This window comes from Enoplosus armatus, chromosome 15 (assembly GCF_043641665.1).
Source record: "Enoplosus armatus isolate fEnoArm2 chromosome 15, fEnoArm2.hap1, whole genome shotgun sequence".
Taxonomy (NCBI): domain Eukaryota; kingdom Metazoa; phylum Chordata; class Actinopteri; order Centrarchiformes; family Enoplosidae; genus Enoplosus; species Enoplosus armatus.
The window spans coordinates 13,443,796-13,468,280 of record NC_092194.1 but is presented as its reverse complement, the minus strand read 5'-3'; the positions used below and the strand labels follow the sequence as shown (position 1 = coordinate 13,468,280).

The 24,485-nt window shown below is 42.6% G+C and overlaps 2 protein-coding genes across 7 annotated transcripts in view; both read right to left on the bottom strand.

Moving 5' to 3' along the window:
• Positions 1 to 955: 955 nt before the first annotated feature.
• On the bottom strand, positions 956 to 7,484 carry wdr20a (WD repeat domain 20a). Of its 6 annotated transcripts, XM_070920101.1 has the most exons (5): positions 7,221 to 7,472; positions 4,951 to 5,133; positions 3,628 to 4,600; positions 3,257 to 3,579; positions 956 to 2,022 (listed from the first exon to the last, which is right to left on the bottom strand). In XM_070920101.1, exons 1-5 carry the CDS (start codon positions 7,467 to 7,469, stop codon positions 1,969 to 1,971), a joined length of 1,782 nt encoding a protein of 593 aa, XP_070776202.1. In that variant the 5' UTR covers positions 7,470 to 7,472; the 3' UTR covers positions 956 to 1,968. The 6 variants fall into 6 exon arrangements, with proteins under 6 accessions (XP_070776202.1, XP_070776198.1, XP_070776200.1 ...); XM_070920097.1 differs by having other exon boundaries at positions 3,257 to 4,600; positions 7,221 to 7,484; XM_070920099.1 differs by having other exon boundaries at positions 3,260 to 4,600; positions 7,221 to 7,469.
• Positions 7,485 to 11,157: 3,673 nt separating this feature from the next.
• dync1h1 (dynein, cytoplasmic 1, heavy chain 1) overlaps positions 11,158 to 24,485 on the bottom strand; it is a 28,154-nt gene continuing 14,826 nt past the window's right edge. The window contains exons 41-78 of the mRNA XM_070921109.1: positions 24,288 to 24,453; positions 23,962 to 24,125; positions 23,605 to 23,734; positions 23,368 to 23,501; positions 23,137 to 23,251; positions 22,892 to 23,053; positions 22,585 to 22,799; positions 22,276 to 22,480; positions 21,948 to 22,121; positions 21,641 to 21,760; positions 21,330 to 21,450; positions 20,827 to 21,022; positions 19,938 to 20,055; positions 19,631 to 19,846; positions 19,307 to 19,519; positions 18,704 to 18,831; positions 18,426 to 18,579; positions 18,151 to 18,297; positions 17,830 to 17,980; positions 17,422 to 17,675; positions 17,107 to 17,241; positions 16,926 to 17,020; positions 16,647 to 16,821; positions 16,456 to 16,531; positions 16,134 to 16,294; positions 15,923 to 16,034; positions 15,761 to 15,821; positions 15,555 to 15,678; positions 15,300 to 15,413; positions 15,022 to 15,192; positions 14,682 to 14,899; positions 14,466 to 14,569; positions 13,212 to 13,420; positions 12,759 to 12,912; positions 12,460 to 12,602; positions 12,191 to 12,359; positions 11,795 to 11,919; positions 11,158 to 11,623 (exon numbers count right to left, since the gene is read on the bottom strand). Coding sequence (XP_070777210.1) covers positions 11,495 to 11,623; positions 11,795 to 11,919; positions 12,191 to 12,359; positions 12,460 to 12,602; positions 12,759 to 12,912; positions 13,212 to 13,420; positions 14,466 to 14,569; positions 14,682 to 14,899; positions 15,022 to 15,192; positions 15,300 to 15,413; positions 15,555 to 15,678; positions 15,761 to 15,821; positions 15,923 to 16,034; positions 16,134 to 16,294; positions 16,456 to 16,531; positions 16,647 to 16,821; positions 16,926 to 17,020; positions 17,107 to 17,241; positions 17,422 to 17,675; positions 17,830 to 17,980; positions 18,151 to 18,297; positions 18,426 to 18,579; positions 18,704 to 18,831; positions 19,307 to 19,519; positions 19,631 to 19,846; positions 19,938 to 20,055; positions 20,827 to 21,022; positions 21,330 to 21,450; positions 21,641 to 21,760; positions 21,948 to 22,121; positions 22,276 to 22,480; positions 22,585 to 22,799; positions 22,892 to 23,053; positions 23,137 to 23,251; positions 23,368 to 23,501; positions 23,605 to 23,734; positions 23,962 to 24,125; positions 24,288 to 24,453 — 5,758 coding nt within the window. The 3' untranslated portion in view covers positions 11,158 to 11,494. The remainder of the gene's footprint in view (positions 11,624 to 11,794; positions 11,920 to 12,190; positions 12,360 to 12,459; positions 12,603 to 12,758; positions 12,913 to 13,211; positions 13,421 to 14,465; positions 14,570 to 14,681; positions 14,900 to 15,021; positions 15,193 to 15,299; positions 15,414 to 15,554; positions 15,679 to 15,760; positions 15,822 to 15,922; positions 16,035 to 16,133; positions 16,295 to 16,455; positions 16,532 to 16,646; positions 16,822 to 16,925; positions 17,021 to 17,106; positions 17,242 to 17,421; positions 17,676 to 17,829; positions 17,981 to 18,150; positions 18,298 to 18,425; positions 18,580 to 18,703; positions 18,832 to 19,306; positions 19,520 to 19,630; positions 19,847 to 19,937; positions 20,056 to 20,826; positions 21,023 to 21,329; positions 21,451 to 21,640; positions 21,761 to 21,947; positions 22,122 to 22,275; positions 22,481 to 22,584; positions 22,800 to 22,891; positions 23,054 to 23,136; positions 23,252 to 23,367; positions 23,502 to 23,604; positions 23,735 to 23,961; positions 24,126 to 24,287; positions 24,454 to 24,485) is intronic.

Here is a 24,485-nt window from a genome sequence, read left to right as displayed (position 1 = left end):
TGTAATGTAAAAATAACAAAACACAGAATTGAAACAGTTAATAACAAAAAAATGACTTTCTTTTGATCCATTATGTATGTGAAAACCTCTGTATTTGCAGATCGGGCCTTAAGAAAGTCCTGAATGTTTTTGTTAAGTGCTTTGTTTAGAATGTAGCTTGGCCAGTGTCCTCAAACCTCCTCACATTAAAAAAAGTACCATTTCATTCGGAGATGTGAGCTCATTAAAATGGACTGTGATCCAGTCTGCACATCGTGTTGGTTATTGTGATGCAGAGTCAGACTAAAAAAGTAAAGTCTAATTTATATGTTGTCATTAACCTGCATAACAAATACTTAAATCTCTTACATAATGTCTGTATAACCTCCAGACACAAACATGTTAAGACAACAAATTGATGAGAACCCTGATTTTTTTTTTTTTTTTTTTTACGAATAATAAAGTGGGAAACGTAACATGTTCATGTTCATCAACTTTTAAAATATATTTGCTTCACTAACTTTCTGTCTGGTGTGATGATTGGTTATCACACAAAAATAAAGTACATGAATTCTGCAGTGTCAAAGGGGAAAGACTCAAGTTTCTTATCTGAAATCTTTAATGTGGCTTCTATTTCTTCTTTTAAAAGGGAGAAAATCTCAGCATACACAAGAGAAGTCGGGGAATAAGTGTTTTCTTCTCAAAGTACTTTTTGTGACCGAGGCATAAACAGAGCTTGTATCAAGTTGAGGAGTCTTTTGCGATTCGATCTTTGTCTGCTAGACTTCCTGAGATTCACAGACTTCCATACTTGACAGCTCCTTTAGTGCAACTTCGGCATGTTTTTGACAATGTAAGCAATTTCCACGCCAGAGACATTACGGCTTTGTTATGTAAATACAGTACAAGTGGGTGAACAAAAAAAAACAGAAAACGGTGTATTCAAGATTATTTTAATATTATTAATATGTATACTTTAGCTTTAGAAATATAACTATCAATGACAAAACTTCCACTGGAGTAATGGTAGTTTGCTTAGGCCCCCATCAAATCAATTAATTACAATATACACATTATGATACAGAGCAGATTTGAATCTGAAATAATATTAAAATAAATGCTCAATAGATAAAGGTTTTAATAGTTTTTATCATTTTCTTCACCTACTGTATTAGCCATCTGTGAGTTCTGAGCACACCCAAAAATGTAAAGCCATTTTCTTCTACTAAACTAATTTAAGTGCAAACAATTTTTCTTTCTTTAAAAAGACTATGATTGCAGCATCCAGCTTTATAGATTCAGATTTCAAGATTGAGGATGTTAAAGCCGAGTGCAACAAGGCAGTCCTCAACCCTCTTCTTTTTTGTTCCATTAGAGTAGTTATAAAAACAAACAACAAAAGAACTAACAAAATCAGTGCAAAGTCGTTGATGGAGAGAGTCTACTCCAGAAAAGACAGAAGTGGTGGGTGAAAGTGGATGGATGCAAAATTTTCAAATGCTCACGCACTTGGTCATAAAAAGGACAGTTCACCCAAAATTCACATTTTAGTCAGTAGCCCTGAGCCGAGACCAGGCTACACCACAAGGTCAAAAAGAGTCTGAAAATTAAATGAACTATCCCTTTAATCTCAAGCCACAATTGTCTGGTTTGCATCTAACGAAGCCAAGCTTTATTTCCAGAGGGGACAACAGTTCGATGAGATTTGACATGAAAGAAAGATTTTAAAAAAAAATCTAAAATGTGTTAAAACTCCAGAGAACAGTACATTAGCGCAAAAAACAGTCCACAATTGCACCACACCTTTTCTTGCTTCATTCCTCCACTAGGTAAAGTGAGTGATAAACAAAAAGAACAGAAAAGCCATTAACAAAATGGGGAGGGGGAGGGAAGGGGTATAAAAGAAAAGGAAAACTTGCAATGCTTGCAGGGTGAAGAGCAGCATCAGACTCTGGGTTGCAGGGTTCTTTAGCAGCAGAAATATTGTGGCTATACTACTGTTCCACTGGGAGAGCTGGCTTGGTTTTGGGATGACAATAAACCCTGGAAAAAGGAAAACAAGGAGATTTGCATTGGGAAAGTTCACATACTGTAGCAAAAAAATCAAGCAACAAATAGCTCATTAAAAGTTGTCTTCTTTCCACATCCTGGTCCCCTGCATGTAATTAAAAGCCTGTGCACGGCAGTCAAAGTGGATGACAAGAGTACAGTGTAAGACTAATGACTTCTTTGAGAGGTTTGTCCGATCAAGGCACTCCTAATGTACATAAACAAACAATTGACTTGTTTTTTGTTTGTTTGTTTTTTTTTACAGGGCAAACTTACCAAACTGTTAAGCATTCGATTTTTATTGCACTTCAGCCATTACACTCAATCCTAACCATAAAAATTAGAGGTACTTCTTCCTCATTACTGAATACTAATTTATCTTTCAGAAGACTGTCCTTATCCACTGCATCTTCCAATCCACTTTGTTGTATTAAGTGGTTTGTATGAATCAGAATGTATACTTTCACTTTACGTTTTTGTACAATTTATATCTATTTCATTTTCTCACCCAGAAGACGCCTCGATATCCAGGAATTGTTTGTGTTCTCATTTTTAATTTAAGAGACATTTGATGAAATTTCAAGGATATTTTTGTCTGTAGCACTTGTTAATGTCCAACTCCAGACTATCATGTGCCTCGTTCTGACAAAATCTCTCAAAACACAGACAAAAAGGGAAGTATACAAGGGTGTATACACATATTAAGCTGTAAGCATGTGAGAAACTGCAGAGGTTCTTTGGGCAAATACACAGCCATTTGCATAAAAGCTGAAATGTAAGAGTGTATGCAGATGACTTCTTGGCTATGTTGCTATGCATAGTGGGATGATTATGATGAACCAATGAACACACTTCATATGGATTAACGTCTTCGTTCCCCTCGCAGGTCTACACATCAAATCCTCCTTATCAGTATTATATAACCAGGCTGCAATATTTTCATAGCATTGGTTATATCTGAAACTTAAGCATAATAGGTCTTTCATTGGAAAGCAGATGTACATTAAACAAAGTTTGATATGTTACTTGCCTGCCTGCAGAGAGTGACAATCTGACTATAAAAGCTAAAAATGCTTTTCCAAATGTCCATAGTTTATTTTCTGCTTTTAGAATATGTCTTGATTTTTTAGTTACGGCCCACCGACTGATTTTAGGACAGCTAAAGATTGACAGACATACTGTTATCGCTTCAATTTTCCCCACATTTCCTGCATTAAAAAGAACTTACCACTTTGCCTGGCCTCGCCCATGTGCAAATAAATCCCTCCTGACAAGCAGTCACTAAACAGTCCTCTAAAAATATGAGTACAGTCAGTCTCTCGTGTGCTATCTTTTTACAGATGAGGGGCTCAAGGAGGGGCACATCCTCCATGCGCGGGCACAGTAGAGTGCCTAGAGTCTTAGCAGGGTCTGTTTTGGTTTTTGTCAGCAGGTTGAGTTTGTCGCTGCTCTTGCTGCTGATGTGACCCATGCTGTGGTTGCGTTTGTGGTCCTTCTCGTGGTGGCGCTCCTTCCGATCATGCAGCGACAGTGTGGCAAACTTACTCACACCTGTAGCGATGGCACTGTCCATAATACCACTGCCGATGCCGCCGCCACCACTGCTAGCCTTGTTGGTATTGTTTGCCGTTGTTGTGGTGCCAGCTGAATGGGGTAGGCTGTTGGAGCGTGGTAATGTAGTAGAGAGGGAGTTAATGCCAGGAGTATTGGCACCACTGTTGTTTCCATTAGTAGTGTTACTAGAGGCGTTAGTGATTATTGTAGCACCCGCAGGGGGGCTGGTAGCATTCATCACGTTAGTGTGTGTTCGTGTCCGTGAGAGTGGAAGATGGGGGAAAAGGATGTCCTCAGTGAGGTCCCATAGGCACAGCTGAGTGTCCTGGCCCACTGAGCCAAACCGGTATGTGACACTAACAGGCCGGCTGTCCGTGGAGTTGCGCTTGGAGAGTCGAGACTGCGTGCTGTTGGCCCGGTCTCGTCCAAAGTGGATCATCTGATCCTGGAAGTCCTCATCGCTGCCACTGAACTCCATTGGGTCACTCTCTTCCACGCTGGTGGTGTAATGGTCAAATGCCACCACACTCACCCATGACTTGTGCCCGTGACCCCGGGCGATGACTCTGCAGTCCAAGAACGACCACACAGTCACTAGATCGTCCTCTCCGCCTGCAACTATGTACTTTCCATCAGGGCTCCAGCACACACACAACAAGCCACCAAAGTAGCTCTTCATGGTGCCATGAAGCTCAACCGCGTCAAAGTTGAAGACCCGTAGGAAGCCGTCTTGGCTAACACAGGCTAGGAACTTCCCATCTGGAGAGAAGGCAAACTCATTCAGAGCCCCCTCACCCACTGTCCATTTAAGGAGAGGGTTCCGCGTTGATTTACTCTTACAAGTGTGTACAGAGTAGTTCTCTCCCTGTTTAAGCAGCTGGTAGTGTGGTGCCGTGGTGCCACAAGTATGCTCCACATTGTACAGGTACATATTCCCACTGGCATGAGAGACCAGAAACAAGCTCTCAGAACCTGGCACCCATTTCACGCATGTTACTCTGGACTTGTCTATCAGTCTCTGGCAGGAGAGAAGGAAGGATGAGGTTTGAGAGGCAGACAAGGGAGCAGAGAGCGGAGGGAAAAAGGGAGAAAAATAATGTCAGTACAGTATCATCAAGAAATCGGTATTCTGAACATGTTGAAAGTCTTACAATTTCACATAGAATACTCTGTTAAAAGTCTTAGGCCACTTGGTAATATTCTGTTTATATGCATTGGGTAGGGAAAACACAAAAAGTAGCATAAATCAATGAATGAAATTAATGAATTAAACTGTTAAAATCCACTGACTCTCCCAATTTTTCCTCTACTGACCAGCACCTGCTACTTGTGGAAAATGCTGTGCACAGAACTCTTAGTAAGACCTACCTCCTCATTGAAGAGCTTGCTTGTTTCCTTCTTGATGGGGTCAATGAGCTGTACCTGTCCTGCTGAGAAACCCACCAGCAAGGACACACTCTCTGCCGTAGCTGTGAGGTGGTTGAAGTCATGACAGGTGGGCTGCGTTCCCTTGTAGATGCGCTTGTCTATGGGCTTGCTCAGATCAGCAGCCTGGAGAAAGAGAGAGAGAGCATGAACGCACACGTAGTGAGTGCAGTAACCTTTAAATATCTAAAAATGACAGTGTGCGCTTGGTTGCATGACAAAGGCTATTGTTGGTCAAACTGTCAGTAATAAACCATCTGAACATAAAATAGTTCTGTATGACCTTTAGCAACACATCAAATAGCTGACAGTCACTGAGCAAGACCTGAAGTATAGAGGTACGTCTTTTCTCTGTAGATGGGTAGATGCTAGCAATCATACTGTATGATGTACAGTTGTTTTCGATGTCAGGGAAACAGTATTTTACCACTGTGAACAAGACACTGACATTTACTGTAGGTTGTCAGCATAACAACAGTTCCATTTGTTAATGATTTACAGTTTACACTACTGGTAGAATGGAAAATTCTCTGAGTGGAAGATGATGACTCAGTGGTTCCTCCACTACTGTTAGATGTGACATGGTTTGACATTTTGTCTCTCTGAGGCGAGACAGAAACACTCAAAGTCTTAAAAGTTGTTTAAATAAAGAGTCCAGTCAAAAGCACAACTCCTATGCCTGACAACAGCATGAATGACATTAGGCAGTAATTTGATGATTGAAATTATCAGCAAAAATGTCAACAGTGGTGAAGGATACTTTTAAGTAAAGAGGTCACAGATATACACATACAATGATTTAAACCTGTAGCCATGCACCTATTCCAGCAAAACATATCAGACAAGTAAAATTGCCAATCTCTTCCAGCTGTACCTTAGGTATGGGACAAATAATCAATAAGATGATGTATTATTAACATTCTCTTGAAACTGAAACCAAATATAATTGGTTTTATTAGGCATATGACTAATTTGCTTGTGTTGTAATACTTTGCCATTTCACATTTTCTGTCAAACTTAAATTGATAGGATTGACAAGAGTAGAACTACTATACACGCAGTCTTTTTGCCTTTTACTACAAACTCTGGAATTGTTCGAATCTCAGGTGGTTCAGCCTTTAGGCAGTCCATTGTTGTTTTACATTGGAATGATGACACACATACCTTGCATGTTTCTGTGTGAATAATAAAAAGGCTATGACACATTGCTTTAAGTTGGAAGTCAGCTGATTCCTGTCAACCTGTGATGTGAGCTTAGCTGTTAGCTGAAACCACTTTATGTAACGATAGTGACAAAAATATATGATTGCTTTTAAATATAGCATGTGGCACCTTTATATGGCACCAGCAAATTGTAGGCAACATCGTTCTCCACCTTCTGTATAACTACAAAACAATCACATATTTGTCAGGACCCACCACCACCATGAGTTAATGAGGAAATAAATTACTCAAATCTGTTAGAGACTGAACATCTAAGCAGAATATAAACATATACCGTGAAGTGATAGAGCCTTCAGAGACGTTTATGTCTTGTAATTAAAGATGGTTTACCAAATAGATGTCAAAACTAGCTAACGTTAGCATTTCCCTACTTGCAGAGCAAGTCGGCTTAGTTTGACCAGGTCATAGATTTTGTCCTGACACATCCCCAAGCGAAGAGCTGAGTACCAATGTTACATCAAAGGATGACGGCAGCAGTTAGCTTACTAGCCAAATGAGTGTACATACACTGAATCGGCATTATTGTGATTTTTAAACACCTGTCAGTCAAAAAGTGTCGACAGGTGTTATGGGAGGCAACGTATAACTGTCACTGTCATCACAAACTACAACCGTTACAACAGCAATCTCAACCACGACAACTTAAATCTAATCAAAAGGCCAAATTGACTCTAGTGATCGTTATCCAACCTCACGAATCCTTCCAACCGACAAAACTAAAACAGAGTGACGGACTGGGGACGGAATTTAGCCCCTGGCCTCGGGGTAGCTGCTGGCTTGCTAACGTTAGCCAGTTGCGTTGGCTAGCTAACTAGTAGGCTAGCTTCAAGCTAACTAGCTGCCAGCTAATTTCAAAGTCAAGCACCTGCTAGAGTTATTTAATGCAGCCGACACAAGCCTTAAGTTCAGCAACATCTCAGACAGCAGCGATGTCTTTTAACACACAGTATCACACATTTCCGTTGACATTAGCCACGTTAGCACGCTACCTTTCTAACGCCTTTGTAGATGTAGAAGTAGAGCTCACGGCCCACATTGAAACAGATCCTGTCGCCGTTGCCCGACTGGTCGTTGACGTTCACGAAGGAGACCTTGACGGGGTTGGAGCCTTGCGAGTTGAAAGGCACCCTGTTAGGACGGCTGTATTCGGAGTGAGTGAGGAGTTTATAGACGCCTTCCCGAGTGGTGAACTGAGTTTTAATTTCGTTCATCTCCTTCCCTCCTCCCTCCGCCGCCATCTTTGAAATTAACATTCATCCCTTTCCCCCAGGCCGGATCTTACGCACGGAGGGGAGCGGGCCATGGAGCGGGCATTCTGACTCTCCCGTTCCCCCCAACGGTTCACCGGGGAACTGGTGGAGGAGGATACGATTTTAGAATAAGTTGTCACAGCTTTGTACTTCTCTAAAACGTTGCAACATTAGACTAATTTCAAACCATATGTTACAAATAATACATTTGGGGAAAACAGCTAGTTATACTACAGTATGATATATTTTACGTTGGTGGTAAATTGTTGTTAGGTTATAGAAACGTTTAACCAAACGTTCGACATTATTTTGAAGTAATTTACCGCTTCCTCGGTCTGTGCGGATTTAAAAAGCCAGGACTAAATAATTAGCTATAAAAGCAATGTCAATGAGTTTTATTTTGAAAAACAAATATCACCGGACGTATTATTTTGTTAAAATCTTAAAATTAGCTAATTCAGTGGCGTTTTAAACTCGTGTCCCTCCTGTTCGTCATGTGTAGACTGCTCACATGTGGCCACACTTGGCTGCATCATATCAAAGGCACCTGGTACTCTGCTGGCTAATTAATCTAGCAGTTTACCTGACTACACAGCAACGACATCTTTTAAGTCTTTTGCTTTATCGTGGTCCAGACAAGTTATACGTGCCAAATGTCATGGCATATAGGAGCAGACGACAACTCTCACGTCCAGGTAAGTTATCGATTTTTTTCTTCTTTTTTTTTTCAGAATTAAAAACATACCATACTACCGTTACATTGTGTAATATCTACTGGATGGTACTCATTTCATATAGTTTATGCTTTCTTGGATATATATTCTGACAAAATATATAATTCTTTAAAGAATTTTTAAAAATTGTGTGTATTGATGGGCTGACATACATTATTACACTACAAATTCAAATTTTATTTCCTCCAATTAGATCACAGTGATGGACATGCACCCAACAACATGGACCAGCTTGCTTTCAAGTACATGGTGAGATCAGCTGGCCACATTTGATCACCATATTGAGGGTGTTCTGGCCTCTTCTCAGTTTGAAAATTATACATCACTTGCATTTGACATATAAATGTGAACTGGGGTGACCTCTGTTTTCTGTTAGGAGATGTGTAAAGTGGAGTCCAGCACCGATTCTGACTCCGAGATCAGTCCAAGATGGTCAGACACCAGCACCATGGTATTGCTTTATTTTTGAATGTGAACATTACACACGCAATGGCACAATAAGCACAAATGGATAAGCGACAATGTAAACTTAAAGTCTCAGTTTCAAACTTCAGTTTCTTTCCCAGAAACTGACTCTACATGCCCATTATCTTGGCACCACCCTGGACACTGCACACATACACACCTTCCTATGTCCATGGTCTCAGTAACAACATTTAGACACTGGGATGGGCTCCAGCATGCATTGCGCTTTTTGATTTAAAAATGAATTACTGTCTTGTCAATGCAAAAAAAAAACCTGAATTCCATGAGCAGGGATGTGTCAGCAGTGCCCCAGAGAGCGGGCCTTTTCGGCGGACATTGCCGCTAACACACAAGCCTGCAGGAAGACATGGCTGTTATTCTTTGGTAAGCATTCTCCTTTCTCTAATCCATCCCTTTCTGCTTTCTGATGTGGTTATGAATGAATCATGTGCTCATGATTGTAGTTTTTGGACCCATACGATGGGAGCTCTGAGGATTCTGACGAGTCAAATGTCGACGTGGGTGTCTCCAGCAGGCGAACAAGGCAGCAGGGAAAAGGTGGAGGAGGAGGCTGTCGGTTCTCAAGCAGGAGCAGGAGATTTATCCTTCACCACCCTGCCTCCGTTGCTCTCAGAGATGTGATGAAAAATGGGATGAGAGATGCTGTAACAGATGTCCAGATGAAATGTGGGAGTGACTCTGAGCTGTGGGTCTGTGAGCTTGACCTTCTGCCCTCCCACAGTGACAGGGATGGTTGTGGAGATCTTAAAGAGGAAATGGCCAATGATTCAACAATGCACACCCAAACCACGGATATAGAATTACATTGCGAATTTGATAATTCAGGATTGCACGCTACAAGATCGTTGACGCCTCAAACACCAGGACCTGTCACCCTAGTGGAAGGGAGTGCGACCCAGATGCTGGACAGCTCCTCTGAGAGATCTGCCAGGCCCTGTAACCCCAGATTTCTTTGCAAGAGAAAGATGGGTGTCCTTGGAGCAGAAGTGGTGGAGCTGGGGCAAAGAAAGAGGCAGTGTGTTGTCAACATGGAGGACGAACATGAGAAGATACTATAAATAGCTGCTTAGCAATGCACTTTGTTTACTCATGTATAGATAAGTTGTTGTGGAGACCTGAGGGCTCATTTGTTCTACCTCCAGTTATTTTGAGTGTCTCACAGGTGTCACATATTGTGCTGAATGTCTTTATTATGATTTTTGTTGGGAGAATTACCATCGTGGCCTGGGTCTCCATAATAGACCGAAGTACAGCCTATGCACTGGCAATGAAGAAACTGTACATTACAGAACAATAAAAGAAATAACATCTTTCAAAAATATTCTTTTGTACACATAAGCTAAATAAATATCCACTGCTGCACTGGGTAGTACCGTTTGGGCACTTTCTGATTTTAATGATAAAGATGACATTCAGCAACTATAGCTCCAATGAATTTTAGCCACAGGTACCCCATCGTAATCTAATTTTGTTAAAATGATGAGGTGTTAAAATTTTACTTTGTACAAATTCATAAAGAGAAAAAAATAAAGAGATTACATACGTTTTCACCAGTTTCAAGTATTGTACATACATGGGCTGTGTAAATTCCTCTTAGAAGACATTGTGTCTATATTTGAAAATTGGGACAAATTAAAAATGCAACTTAATCACTTTTCTTCAGTCTTGAACATACAACACAAAATGTATTCCATGTTTTTGCGACAAACAAGTCATCCTTCCTCTTCTTCCTCACACTAGTGTTGTGAAACTTCTTATTTGTATTTTAATTGCTTGCAGTTATTTAGTTTGATTTTCTTCATTATTTATTGTTTATGTACTTTTACTCTAGCAAAAGTACCAGTTTATCCCTCCAACCAGCAGGTGGCAGTAATGCAGGAGGCCAGGATATGACCTGGGATCTGGTCTGGACCAAAACATGAGACCACCATCTCTGAAAATTCATATTCAGATACTGACCACTATACACTTGGCTAAACCTAATTTATAGAAGACAAGAATGGGGTTCCCCTCAGTGACACATCTTTAACAGTGACAAAGGTCATCTATTCAAACCAAAATAGGTTATCAGACATATTTCAATTAGTTTCCTTGTTTATGATGTCAGTTTTATTTATCATGAAACCAACAATTGACTTTATCATCCTCTCCTCTTTTATCTTGTCAGTAAATGTGTAATTTGTAAAGTCCGGCAAACTGATGACAAGTAAAGGTGAGAGATTGACAGAGTACACAATACTGAGAGCTGAAGAGTCTCAAAATAGAATAATGAAAAATCTTCCATAGTCTGAGGATACCGTTATCAGGATATTTAAATATTGATGACTTTCAAGAGCTATACAAGCCTAAATTCCTCATTCTCATATCACTTAACTCTTGTAGGACAGGCAAATTATATTTACTTCAAATCAAACATTTACTAGTACACAAAGACCACGCTGAAGTCATTAAAGCAGTGAATTTCATTCCAACAAGCTTTATTTGATCTAAAAACATACTGGTTCTTTCTTAAAAACAACTTACTTTCAACTTCCCTTTTCCACATTTAGTTTTCTCTTCATTTTCCATCTGACAACATTCCCTTGACCCTCAAAGACACTTTCAAAAAACACTAACAATGGGAACTAAGAAATACATGTTTCATTACTGCTCCACAAATGTTTCTAACTACGTTTCATATTGGAATGCTTTTTAAATGGTGGTTAATAAGCAATGAATGTAAATGATTATGTGTGGTTTAATAATCAAGACTCTCTGGTCTTCAGGAATGACTTTTTTTTTTTTTTTTTAAATCTACTCGGTGCACAGGACAGCAACTCCACGCTCATAGAAGCTATGAGGATCTTCCTTGGTGGCGATGTCAAAGTCAACAGTGAAGATGAGGTCAGATCTGGTGAAATTCAGGTACACGGGCAGAGTCACCTGCAAGGACAAGAAAAACTAAATGTGATGAGTGGTTCTGGACAGTCCTCCTAAACCAAGGCAAAAGCTGAATTTAATGCCATCATTAGATATTTTTCTAAATCGTCTGCGTAGATTATTTGATATAAAGATGAATAGGGTTTGTATCGTGTATACATATCTTGTTCCTACCATGTGTCTCTTCTCAGCGTTGCTTTGCTTGATCCAGCGGAGCTGAGTGAGAGGCAGCTCAGTGGAGATGGAGGTGGACAGAGACAGCTTGTTGTTGGCACAAGTAGATCCCTGCAGTTTCAGACCTGAGAGAAACACAGACCATGTTCGACATCAGAACCCTTGAAACTAAACAATCTCAATCCCATTTTGTTATTGTGTGAGTATTTGGGTGCTACAGAATTATAATGACCTATCAAATACCCATCTTTCCTTTTTACTTTCTTCAGACATACATGACCCTATGTATGTCTGAAGGACATTTTGCCAATTCACATATACCTCCATCCGAACCTTGGTATGCAATTTGCACCATGCAACTCCTGACTACAGCAGATGACGTGTTCCTTGTCTGACCTTTGATGCCGAAGCTGCAGGCATCCAGTGCGGCACCCTGGGCGGTGGTGACATTGACCTCCAGACACAGCTCTTCCAGAGACCAGCTGTTGGCCTGGGCCACATACTGGCGGGTTGCGGTGATGTAAGCCTCTGGCACAAACAGGCTGCCGAGGCACACGTGGATGTTCTGGAGAAGGAGAGAAAATAACAATAAGTATTGTGAGTGGCTCTGTCAAAGAGTCATAGGTTGTTTGATTCCAGAACACAAACAGTTAACCAAACAGTACCTTCAGTTCCTTTGCACCCCCACTGGCAGCCCCCTGGGAGATCTGCTGCAGCTGCTTGATTCTCTCACTGAAGTCTGCCACCCACTGGATCACAGTCATGGCGGCTGGAACAGTGTACCGACACCAGCTGCGAGGGAGGATGCCTGGGGAGAAAGAAACAGGTGTATACCAGTTATTCAAAGTATAATCTTGTTGGTTGAGACCAACAATGAGGATTTTAAGTGTGCAGTGATTTTCCTATATTAAGTAATCTGACTTCAAACAAGCAAGCTAAACCTTAAGAAAAAGCAAGATTTTACCTTTAACAAGGTCGCTGATGAGTGTGCGCAGGTAGTTGGTCTGCTTCTTCTTGCCCTCGCACACCTGCACCACATCGGACAGATCCTGGCGGACCTCCTGCAGCATCTTGCCACCCATCTTCACCTCACGCTCAAAGAACCGGAACAGTGGGTCCTGGTGTTTGGACAAAGAAGACATTAAGATAAAATACAGAAGCTTGGCAGATACATCAGTGACACAAAGAAAAGCAAGTACATATTCATCTGCCAAAATTCAAACATGTGCATCTATTTCTTTTCATTTTACCTCATTGCCTCATGAGTCAAGCACAAAAATGTAAAACATATCAAAACAACTGATCAACATGATAGTGATTGCCAAGGATGTTGTACAGCTTCTTGTAGAGACACACAATATTGTTGGCCTGTCCCCTGAAGTCTGCTTGCCAACCACCTTTCCTCTTATCCCTTTACCTTGATGTTCTCCACCGTGCGTTTGAGTGGATTGACCGTTTGGGGCATGAGCTGCAGCCAGTTGGAAGCAGTGGTGTGGAGGGTCCTCATCCAGGCCGGCTGGGTATCAGATGTGGACGAAGCGCGCTCCTTCTTCTCCGTCTCATAGGCAAGGTCATCCTCATCCTCCAACATCTGCATTTTCAGCATCTTACCCATCATGTCAGTGCCTGCGCAGCCCGGCGGAGGGAGCGAGTGAGCGGGGAGGGAGGTGGAAGACAAGGCCATGGTGGGAGGTAGGGGGAGAAGAAATTAATAGTGGAACAAAGAAACAAACAGTTTACCTCGAGGGTGTGTTAATAAGGTAATAATGTTTTATCAAAACAAAAAAAAGGAAACAGACAAACACATTAGGACTACACTGGGTAGGACGAAATACACACAAGGCTTCAGGCAATATTTCCAAATGTAACATTGAACATAGTTTCCAAGTGGATAAATTAACCGCATTCTTGAATGACTGGATCTGTAAAAGAAATTAACATAACCAAAATAGGGTAACAGGTTTGAGAGAGAAACTAAGGGGTGGGAGTGAGGATGATGGAGAGGGGGAGAGAGAGTGTGGCAAGGGGTGGATGCCTCGGCAGCTGGGATTTGTGGGAGTTTGGAGGAGGTGTGGAAATCAATATGACAGAACAGGGAGGGAGGATGTGATTGAGGGGAGGGGATTGATGGGGAGGTGTGTGGCTGTTTTGAACCTTCATCTGAGGGTGGGGTGGGGGTAGTATCTTAGCAAAGCGACATGATGGCTGTGAAATACAGCTGCTGGAGGGTGAGGACACACACACCCTTCCTTTGGGCAGAGCACTTTCAAAGTACGATGGCTATGACTCCAGCTAGGCTACAACTACGCAGCTACACTATGTGACTACGATATACAAGTCTGCAAATAGGAGCTACATGTGATACTATAGAAAACTAACTGGTGAAGTAAACGCTTGAGAAGCACCCTCAACATATTCTTTGCCATCACCACACACACATGCACACACAGTGTTCTGCCCAAAGCAGACACAATAACCTCTCGTTGCAATGAGCCACCCTGTCAAAATAAAAGTAAAGACACTAGAATAGAGAGAAAGATGGTTAATGATCTGCCCTGTGACAACATTAAATCTGATTGAAATGAGGAAGAAGAATCAGGATGTGTTGTGGTCCAGTTACTGTGACAGAACACCAGAGTACAGAGGATCGAGATGACCGGCTGTGGCGTACCCTGAGTGGTGAGCAAGACCTTTTCAGCATTGCTAGGCAACCCGAGCCAAGATGGAGTCTGAGTGTCGGGAAGCATCTCTACCCAGTGCATGAACTCCTCACGTCTGTGAACAATCAAAATCATAAATCACTTTTAATTGATTGAGGTTATCAGGAAAACATTAGTATAATAAACTGGAATACACTTGTGTGAGAACATTAAAAGCCACTACTGACCGAATGCCATCAGGCATCTTGATGTCCTTGTGTCCGTCAACCTTGAGAGCCAGTTTGAACTCGCTGTCGAAGCTTCCCTTGGTAAAGATGCGGTCCAGGAAGGTGTTGAGCAGACGCTGGTCAAACTCATTGTCAATGCGGCCGCCATAGATGGACTGGGCCATCAAGGTTTTCAGAGCTGCCCAGGGGATCTTGTCTGGTGCAATATTTTGACGACCCTGTGTGTGTAGAAGTGTGACAAGGTTGTTGTAATAATAATAATAATAATAATTTCTATTGGTAATAAATAAATAATAATAATAAAATGCTGACATATCCAAAGCACTGTATATGATCTGACCTTAGCAGTGTCGTCCAACCAGGTGTCAACGGTGTCACAGGCAGAGCGGAGGTCAGACTCTCCAAACTCATACTTCTTGGACCAGCCCAGTGGTGCATAACGCAGACGCTCCTGAATGACGGCATGGAACCAAGCCAGCAGGAAGTAGAGACGAGCACGCTCGTTGGGAGCCTGTAGAAACATAGCAAAAAGGCATTAAGAATGCAACAGTTGATGGTAATGATTAAGCTTTTGGTGGAAAAGTGTGATGAGTGTATATGTTGGTAAGATTAAGTCACCTTGCACATGCGAGCTACAGGGATGCTGCTGAAGGTTCTGAGCATGTTGGCCTTGACACCAGGAGGAGGCTCAAACACAAAGATGCGACCAGCACGAAGCAGATTCACTGGCACCTGGAGGGAAAACACAGTACTGAGACTTTGACGAACTTCAGGGCTGAAAGTGAGAATTAATTTATGGCTGCGCTGTCACTAAAGTCTTCATTATCAAGATTATGAAATGGTGTAAATATTTTCATGAGTGATGTGGTTTACCTTGGGGTTGATCTCCATTGTCAGGAAAAGCCTGAAGCTGGAATGAGGCTGCATGGAGTGGAGTTTCTTTTCCAGCTGCATCAGCCATCCGGGGGCCAAGTGGACGTTCTCCAACATCACCCACCTGCAGGACGACAGTCTGGATGTCAGTATAACAAAACAAAGTGCACATGCTAAGAAAATAGAGAGAGAAAAACATTACCCACCTGCCAGACTTGACAGCAGTGTTGATGTCTCTCTCTGCCTTATTGAAGCCCTCAGCCGAACCTGTGGACAGTGGAAGAACACAGTTATCAATAATATCCTCACTAAACATTTGACTTGAGGATCTAATTTGTGTCAAGAAGATGAGCTTATGCCTTCCCTACCAATAGAGATGGAGGTGATTTGTTTGTTCTCCTCAGCAGCCAGATCTCTGACCAGGCCGCTGGCATCATAACCTGGTACAGAACACATCAACACTGGAGTGCTGGGCTTCACCTGCAGACACAAGGGAGGAACGTCAGCAACAGACTCAACAACACTGACAATGGCAAACACCTCTGGAGAGAAAATGATTGAAGAAATACTGGTTACTACCTCGCTATCCACGATATTAGCCAGGTCAAGAGGCTGCTCGATGATGTTCATGAAGCTCTCTCCCAGCACCTTTGAGACAAAAATGTGCGACATCGCCAGCAGACGGTCAGGGCGGAAAGCCTCAATCAGCAACAACTGGTGCACTGCCTGGCCAATGAGAGCTGAGCAGGGAGCGGTACAGGGAAGAGCACACAGGTCAGAGCGGGTCATGTATCCATAGAATATATACACAATTCTAATATCAATCAATATTTAAATCAATACCTGATTGGCCTTATGCAGCATTTACAAAATATATACATATACAAGTGTTTATACTCACTGGACTGCTTCTCCTCTGACCACAGATAAGGAACAGACAGCTCTGGAGTGTTGCTCTCAATCCACATGAAGAATTGCTGAAGTAACGAAACAAAGCGATGATCACTGATTAATATATTAAGCAGTATGCTTATAAATCCGAGCGTGTTCATATGCAGCTTCTATAGATTGACAGTATCTGTCAATATTCACCTCATCAGCTTCGACTTTGTCCACCAGGTCGTTGAATGCTTGCAGGCGGCTGAGGCGGACCATGGCCTCACACTGCTCAGTGGTCAGACCTTTCACTTTGGGCAGTGACATGCCAGTCAGAACAATCTCCTTACTACGCAGGAAGTGCTGGAACTCTGTATCATATGAAGGCTCACTGGAAAGAGATGGATTTCAATGATTAAGATTTATGTTGTCTGATGTTTCTGATTTATGTAATACTACCACTGGCAGTACATATGTGTAATACTGGCATCTTACCTGGTTATGCCCTTTAGGCTGATCTTAGCCAGCAGCATGGCAAAAGTGATGTGGTCCTGGTGCAGCATACCTCTGGCTGCTCTGTTGAACACCACCTAAATCCACATAAGCAAATGATGTCTATTACAATCACACCACAAAAGAAAACGAGCCTCTTGTTTTCTAAGTGTGTGGTTCAAACCTGGAAGAGGTCCTTGGTGATGACATCGAGTCTCTGTGTGTGATCGCTGATGCTCTTGAGGTTTGCGTTCTCATACAGCACCGTGTGGTAGGTATCCAGGAAGAAGTGAAGGGAGTACTGGTACAGGAAGTGCATCTGGAGCAAGATACAAAAAATTTTCCTAAATGGTTGTTTGGCTGGTTTACAAGTATGCACATATTAGACAGCATAGCATACAAATATTATTTAGTGTGCTTGGTGAGATTAAGAGATTAAAAAGAAAATCTACTGCCAAAAAAAGGACTGGATGAAAGAGCAAGTAAGATGGGTCCAGACCTGGTTGAGAGACTCCATGGTGAAGTAGATGCTGCTGCAGGCCGAGGACAGAGTCAGGTATTGCTGTGACACTGCCTCCACCTCTGCCATGACGATATCGGTCTCCTCCACCTTCCTGGTGACCTCAGCTGCCTCCTTTTTCAAGTTCTCCAGCGTGGTGATGATGGTGTCATCGTCAAGGATGCGGCCTTTAACCTCATTGAGGGCCTGCAGAAGGGATTTTTCCAGCTGACGCAGACGCAGTTGGAACTCGCCTACAAGAGACAGGAGGGCAGATGTCATCACCTTTTATTAATTCACTAAACTCTTTTTCCACCGTGACTCAAGTCTGAATTATTTTGCATCCCTGTCAGTGTTCATCATCATCATCCTCAGATGTGTTAGCACATCTGCCATTTTCTGTCTCACCCTGCAGTTTGAGGAGGTCGGAGCGTTTCTCATCCACATCAGGCCTCTCAGCCTTTAGGACCTCGTTGAGACACTGGCTCTGAAGGCTGCTGCGAGTCACAGTGAAGTTGACAAATGTAACACGAGAACACAAGTCTGGTGGGAATTCGACCTGCATACACAAAAGACACCATATAACACAGATTCATTTATTTGTACAAGAAGCTCCATTTCAGTCTAAGATGAAAGCAAATGAACATTTTCTTTATGACAGACTTTGTTAATACTGACCTAAAAATACTGTCTATATTATCTCTACATAAAACCTAAATGACTACTCACCGTTGGGTCTCGTGTAGAAAGGAAGATGACAAACGAAGGTGACAGATCGATGTCCTGGTCTCCCAGGGTGATGAGGACACGTCCTCCAGTCCTGCGGACCTCTCTGTTTAGCACCGGGTTTAGGATGGGGTCGTAACTTTCTACGTCCTTAAGGGCAAAAATAAACATAAATAATAAATGATTATGAATAAACAAACAAGTCCTTGATGAATACAAGGGCCAGCAAGTAGCAAGTACACAATAAAATGTTAGGAGTGTGAAGTAGCTGTTCATACCTGGACCAGCAGTGGGTTTCCGAAACGCAAGGCACTTTCCAGGTTCTTCCTGAAGGCATCATCCAGGAAACTGGTTCTGGTGATCTTGCGCTCTTTGTACTCATTCATTATGAACTCTGTGGCTTGGCCTGATGGATCGATGATTAGTGGGTACCTAGAAAAGGCAACAGTATAGAAAAGATCAACATGGCAAGCGAAATCAGCTCATGGCTAAATAATGGTCAGGAATGTTTAGTATTTTCACAATAGTAATAGTGCCAGAAGAGAAAGACACTGACCTGTTGAACCTCTTGAGCATGATGGCGTTCTCAGTGCAGAGGTCGTCAGCGGGGAGGGAGTTGGCTTGCCAGCGGAGCCTCTCGTCAGCGTTGGACAGGTACTCAGTTCTGGCAATATCTGTACGGAACTGGGGGGAAAGAAGTTACACAATGGGAGTTTAGAATAATATATATGTCTTCTGACATAAAATGCAAAATATGTGGTTGTGCATACAGTATGGTAGGGTATGTGGTAGATTGGAAGTTCTAAACATGTTTAAAAGAACAATAGTTAAACAGAAATATCATAAATAAAGGCCCAATCCATAATTGGTGTACACCACCTTTAAACTCACTAAAACCTAAACTCACAAAGATGATGTATTTGTTATCATTATTCTATGGCAGCTGACTATAATCCGCTTATATGATAATGACATCCTTTGTGCATTCCTGACCAATAAGTAGTGTGCTTAGGTGTTTGATGTCTGGTGTCAATGAACATGGGATCTACCGTAACAAAAAGAAGTTCCTACATATATATATTGGTAATGACGAATGAGGCCATGATTTGTAGGTGTGATCAACAATGACTTTGGCCTTGTGTGTAAGAGCTTTAACTACCTGAACGTTGGCCTGCTGCAGGTGGTGAGACCAAGTCGTGAACAGGTTCTGTCTCATCTGCTGTTCAAAGTAGCCGGCATAGGTAATGAAAGCTGCAGAGAGCAGACAGTCTCCAGCGATGGTGGACATCTGGTTCTTGAAGGTCTCGCTGGTCTTCTCCCAGCGGTCCCTTTCAGCCGACAGACTCTTCAGTAGGGCTGTGCTGCGATTCACCTGAGAGGAGAGAGCAAGAGATCAGAAAAATGCTGCAAGATACTTCAGTTTAAACTGTATTAAGAGAGACCGATACAGAGGGAAGTAAACATTGGTCTGATGAGCAGTTACCTTAGCCTCGACGGCAGCCAAGTCGGCCTTGATGGCCTGGGCCTCTGAGATGAGGACGGCATACTCCTCCTTGTAGCGAGCGATGCTAGCCTCCAGGTCTCTGATCATCTGCTCCACCTCTTCTGCCTTCGTCTTGTTGTCGGTGGCATCATCCTCAAGCTTCTGCAGTTCATTACGCAGAGGCTCCACGCGCTTCAGCATGTCAGCATAATTAAGCTAGAGGAGTGGTACAACACGGTATACATTAAAGGAGTGCTCTCTTTACCCAGTTATTATCTTCATTTTAATGTCGTTTAGGCTTCCTTACCTGAGCAATCGCCCATTTGACCATAGGTCCACAGGCCAGAGATGCCCTATTGACTTGGTCATAGTTGTAGCTCGGGTTGGAGAGGTAGTTCTTCTTCATCTTCTCACGAATGGAGTCACTGAATAAATTAGAAACAGTCCAAGAAGTCAGAATATAGCAGCACTTTACACAGTCAAATGCTTCAATGTGAAGTGTGTAACAATGATCATCAATCACAGGAAATGAAAACATTAAATATTGCAGAGGATCATTCAAATTTTGTTTGGGGTGGGAAAGGGGAGCAATTTCTACCACCTCCACTGTGAGAAATGCAAAATCATGACAACAACCACTGATAAGATGTCGTTACCATCAGCTCATTTTCTGATTCAGAAAAATCAACAGTTAAAAAAAACCAACCTAAAATCAAATTCTGATCACAGGTGCTGCTTGATTAATATACGGATTGATTAATATTATTTGTGCTTCCATTAAAGACTACACAGACGTTCTGACACTGGTACCTCATTTCCTCAGAGGAAAAGTTGACTATGCTGCTGATGAAATTGTCCCTGATAATAACTTGTCTGATTTTTTTCCAGTCACTGGTCTCCTCGCCCAGCATTAGGCAGATAGACTCCAAGGCCAGCTTGACTGCTGCTGGGGGATTGGTCATGGCCCGCATTTCTACTAGGTGCTGACGCTTAATAGAACTCACCGCTAGTTAGGTGGAAGGAGGAATGTGTTTGAAAGAAAGGAGGAGTAAGAGGAGAGGGAGAAGGGCATATAGGGCAAAAGGAGGGAGGAATTTGAAAAAGATTCAGGGGTTGAAAAGTCAGAGGAGAGGCAGAGACAGAGAGGGAGAGAGCTTTTAGTGAACAATTGCAGAATACATTATTTTTTGTTTCACCTGATCTCTTCAGCAGAGAAGTTAACAATAGTGGGGATGAAGTTCTCCCTCATGATGATGGAACGGATCTGCTTCCAGTCAGTCGTGCTCTCTCCCAGGAGCAAGCAGATGGACTCGAGGGCCAGCTTCACGGCCGCGGGTGGATTGGCCATGGAACGCACCTCCACCAGGTGCTGCTTCTTAATGGACTTAACGGCTATCGAACATCAGGTGAACAAGGATGTGGATTATGACAAGGAAGGGGCAGTGATGAAGGGAGGATGCAGGTAAAGATCAAGCTGTTAACCAGAAGTCCTTGCACCATAAATGACTATGTGATAACATTGTAAGAAAAAATGCTCGGGGGACAAAAAGGCAGGTACAAGGATGAACAACAAATAAGTCAAACTTGGCATAACAGTAATGTAGCACACATTGTAGGGCATTTGAGACTGTTGTACTCATTCTGTGACAACAAATCAAATGTACTATAAAGACAGCTGTGAGAAAATATACTATTGTACCATTCTGAGCCTCAATAACAGCAGGCTCCACTTGGTCCAAGTCCTCTTTGACACTCAGCTGTTTGTCCTTGATCACCTCCTGCTGCTTGTACACAGCTTCCTGGATCTCCTGGCTCATCACCTGGAATCACAATAGTATGGGAGTATAGTTTGATGCATCAGTTAATCTGAATGTGCAATGTAAGACTAAAGGGATCACTGTACTATAAGTTAGAAAACATATTACCAAGAGGTTAGGTTTGTCTTCAAGAAGAAGGACGAAAGTCACAATATAGTAATTTATTATAAGTGTTAAATTCCTTCCTGTGTACCTTTTTCTTTTCAGCCTCCTGCTGGTCTTTGACCATCTTCTTCAGCTTGTCATTGGCAGCAGCGTTCTTTGCCTCCAACTCCTGGCTCTTGATTCTCAGGTCACGACGAAGCTCCTCCACCTTGATGAGGAGGCAGAGTACAATCAAGGAGTCAGACAAGAGCAAGCAGCAGTTGGCAAGTACTAACAAAAATTACACCGTCTCGGTTTGTGGAGACCAACTCTTGTCAGGTTTTGAGAAACAGGTGGAATAGAATGGCACTTAATCTATACAAGCAGAAATGGAGTAAAATACAAAATTACTTCACCTGATCGACAGTCTCCTTGATCTTGCGGAGACCAACGTTGAGGTGCATCTGCTGCTCCTCCAACTCGCTGCGTTTCTCATTGAACAGGTTGGCATACTGGTTGATAAAGTCCAGGTAGTGGCGAGGAGTGATGGCCATCGTGTGACCACCTCGCTTAGCCAGACGGTTGTTAGCCTGTGTAGAGTTAACAAAAACATATGACGTATGCATTACCAAGCTGTTAAATGAGTGAACTTGGTTTTACAGGATTTCCAAATTCCCAATTTCTGTTAAAGCAAACCACACAATCACCTCATTAACCACCACTGAAAACTGGAAACATCCCTACCTGGTGGAGTGTCTGGTGTACAAACACGCAGCCATTGACAATAGCCTCGCGGTGAGATGGTGGCTGGGGCAGTTTGTCGTAGACAATGGGCATGTAGTCTGGCACCTTGTAGTTTGGTTTCTCCAGATCCATCTTGCTGGTGAACTCCTTACCCACCTGATAAAGGGCCTCTGTGGACCAGTCTCCAAACCAGTTCAGCACACACCTAACACAAAGAAAAGTTTTCAGTTAACTAAGAAACCCCATCTTGTTGAAAGTTGAATTAAAATCAATTAATTCAAGCTCAATGTCCAGCATGTTTCTCTGTACCTGTTGAAGAGGGCAGGAGATGTGGCAGCCCTGTCCTTCAGGCCCTCTGATGAAGGGTTCATGGTGAAAACAACATGGAGGTTCCTGATAACCTGGCTGGTGAACCACTTGTACAGCTCCTCGTGCGTGTCGAGCATCAGGCCCTCTTTCTGGGCTCCCTCCTTACACTGAGTCATCAGGGTGGCATACTCATCTCCCTCAAACAGGCCAGGAACCTACAGAGATCAAACAACATTAACATATTAGTGCACAACCCAAATAGATATCTCAGGAAAAAAACTAAAAGGCAGTGTTGTCAGCAAGTTACCTCTCCGTTGGCCAGCAGTGTGTTCATTCTCTCAAGGAAACCAGAATCCAGCACATTGGACTCATCCATGATGAAGGCAATCTTCTCGTTCTTACAACCTGAGCGACGCAGCACTGTACGCAGGTCCTCATCAAAGTCCTCTCCAGTGTATTTCCTGTGTACCTGAAAACACACCACAAAAATCAATAAATACAGACAATTGTAGTAATATGGCTCCAAATATCTTCACACGTGTTTCTACCAACCTTGATCTGGTATACACTAAGTCCGTTCATCCAGGCTACGAAGCGAGACAGAGTAGTCTTTCCTGCTCCACTCACACCGATCAACAGGAGATGACCCTGAGGCTGACGGAAGATTCTGGAGGAGGATATATCATTTTAAAATTTACTCCAAAACAATTATTTCAGACCTGAAATTCTCATTTCTTGATTTCTTGCAATCAGCAGCCATGAGCTAAAGAAGCTGTTACTCACCGGTCAATTCTGAGAACGTGGTCCAGCACCTCATTGAAGAGCACCAGAGGGACGTCCAGCTCCTCTTCATAGAAGACCTTCAGACGGGCCTTCACATAGTCCCTCAGCTCCTCCTGTTCCACTGGGATGTAGTCCTGCATTCACAAACAATAAAACTCAGTGAAAATGGAAATTAAACGGCTGAAGACTTCAGGTCTTCAGGAAAACTACAGCATGGTCAACCTGTTCCCGGTTTACCTTGGAGAGCCAGTTGCTGTAGAGGATAGGCCTGTTGAGAGCCTTCTCCTTATCAATGTTGGGGAAGTGTTTGAGAGCAACCATGTCGATGTTTTCATCTGTCCATCGTCTCTCTTCATCACCAACCAGCCTGGAAAAAGGTTTAAGACGAACCACATTATCACCAACATTATCATTCTTTAAACATGTGCATTTCTAAAGTGGCACTTATATTTATCAGAATAAAAAAACTCCAACAAATTCCATATCGTGAACACATTTTCATGTCTAAAACAGACATACTGTAACCATGTCCCTTAGAGCACTACCAGAGTAGATAGGAATCGCCTCCTCTACGTCTCAGAAACTTGCACTCACCTGTCCTGGAAGAGACGGAGAGCTTCATGGGCCCAGATGCGGATGAGCCCCTCCACAGGCAGAGTCTCAAGTGGCCGCAGGGCCTCAAAGATCCCCCTCACCCAGCGGGTCATTTCTCTGGGAGAGTAGATGTAGTGAGGTTGGGTGTCCTGGGTGAACCGCTCCTGGAAAATGATATATTCAAACAAATTAGTAATAGTGTGAATGAACGGACTGAAACGTTATGAATGAAACATACATCTTATCTTTTGTTTGTACACTAGTTTCCAGTGACACCATTACGTAAACTTGATCTTTACATATTTGATTATTATACAGATATTTACCTGAGACATGGTGTAGAACTCAACCATAGCAGCAGTAAGAGGCTCAGCATAGGTACGTAGAGAGGGGATGAGTCGCAGCATGGCGCGGTTGAAGGTTCCATAAATCTGGGTTAGAGAGGCTGGGCCTGGATAGTCCACGTACACCACAGGCACATGGCGCAGGAACCTAAAAACAGCACACCACAATATGGCCACTGT

What these genes read in the sequence shown, in the direction of transcription:
- wdr20a (XM_070920097.1), bottom strand. Translation starts at nt 7,484, where the DNA reads ATGTTAATTTCAAAGATGGCGGCGGAGGGAGGAGGGAAGGAGATGAAC. An exon ending in GCAAGCTCTTCAATGAGGAG is followed by an intron (nt 4,601 to 4,950) that starts GTAGGTCTTACT and finishes CTCTCCTGCCAG; the next exon opens with AGACTGATAGACAAGTCCAG. An exon ending in GGGCGAGGCCAGGCAAAGTG is followed by an intron (nt 2,023 to 3,256) that starts GTAAGTTCTTTT and finishes TCCTTTTTCCAG; the next exon opens with GGTTTATTGTCATCCCAAAA.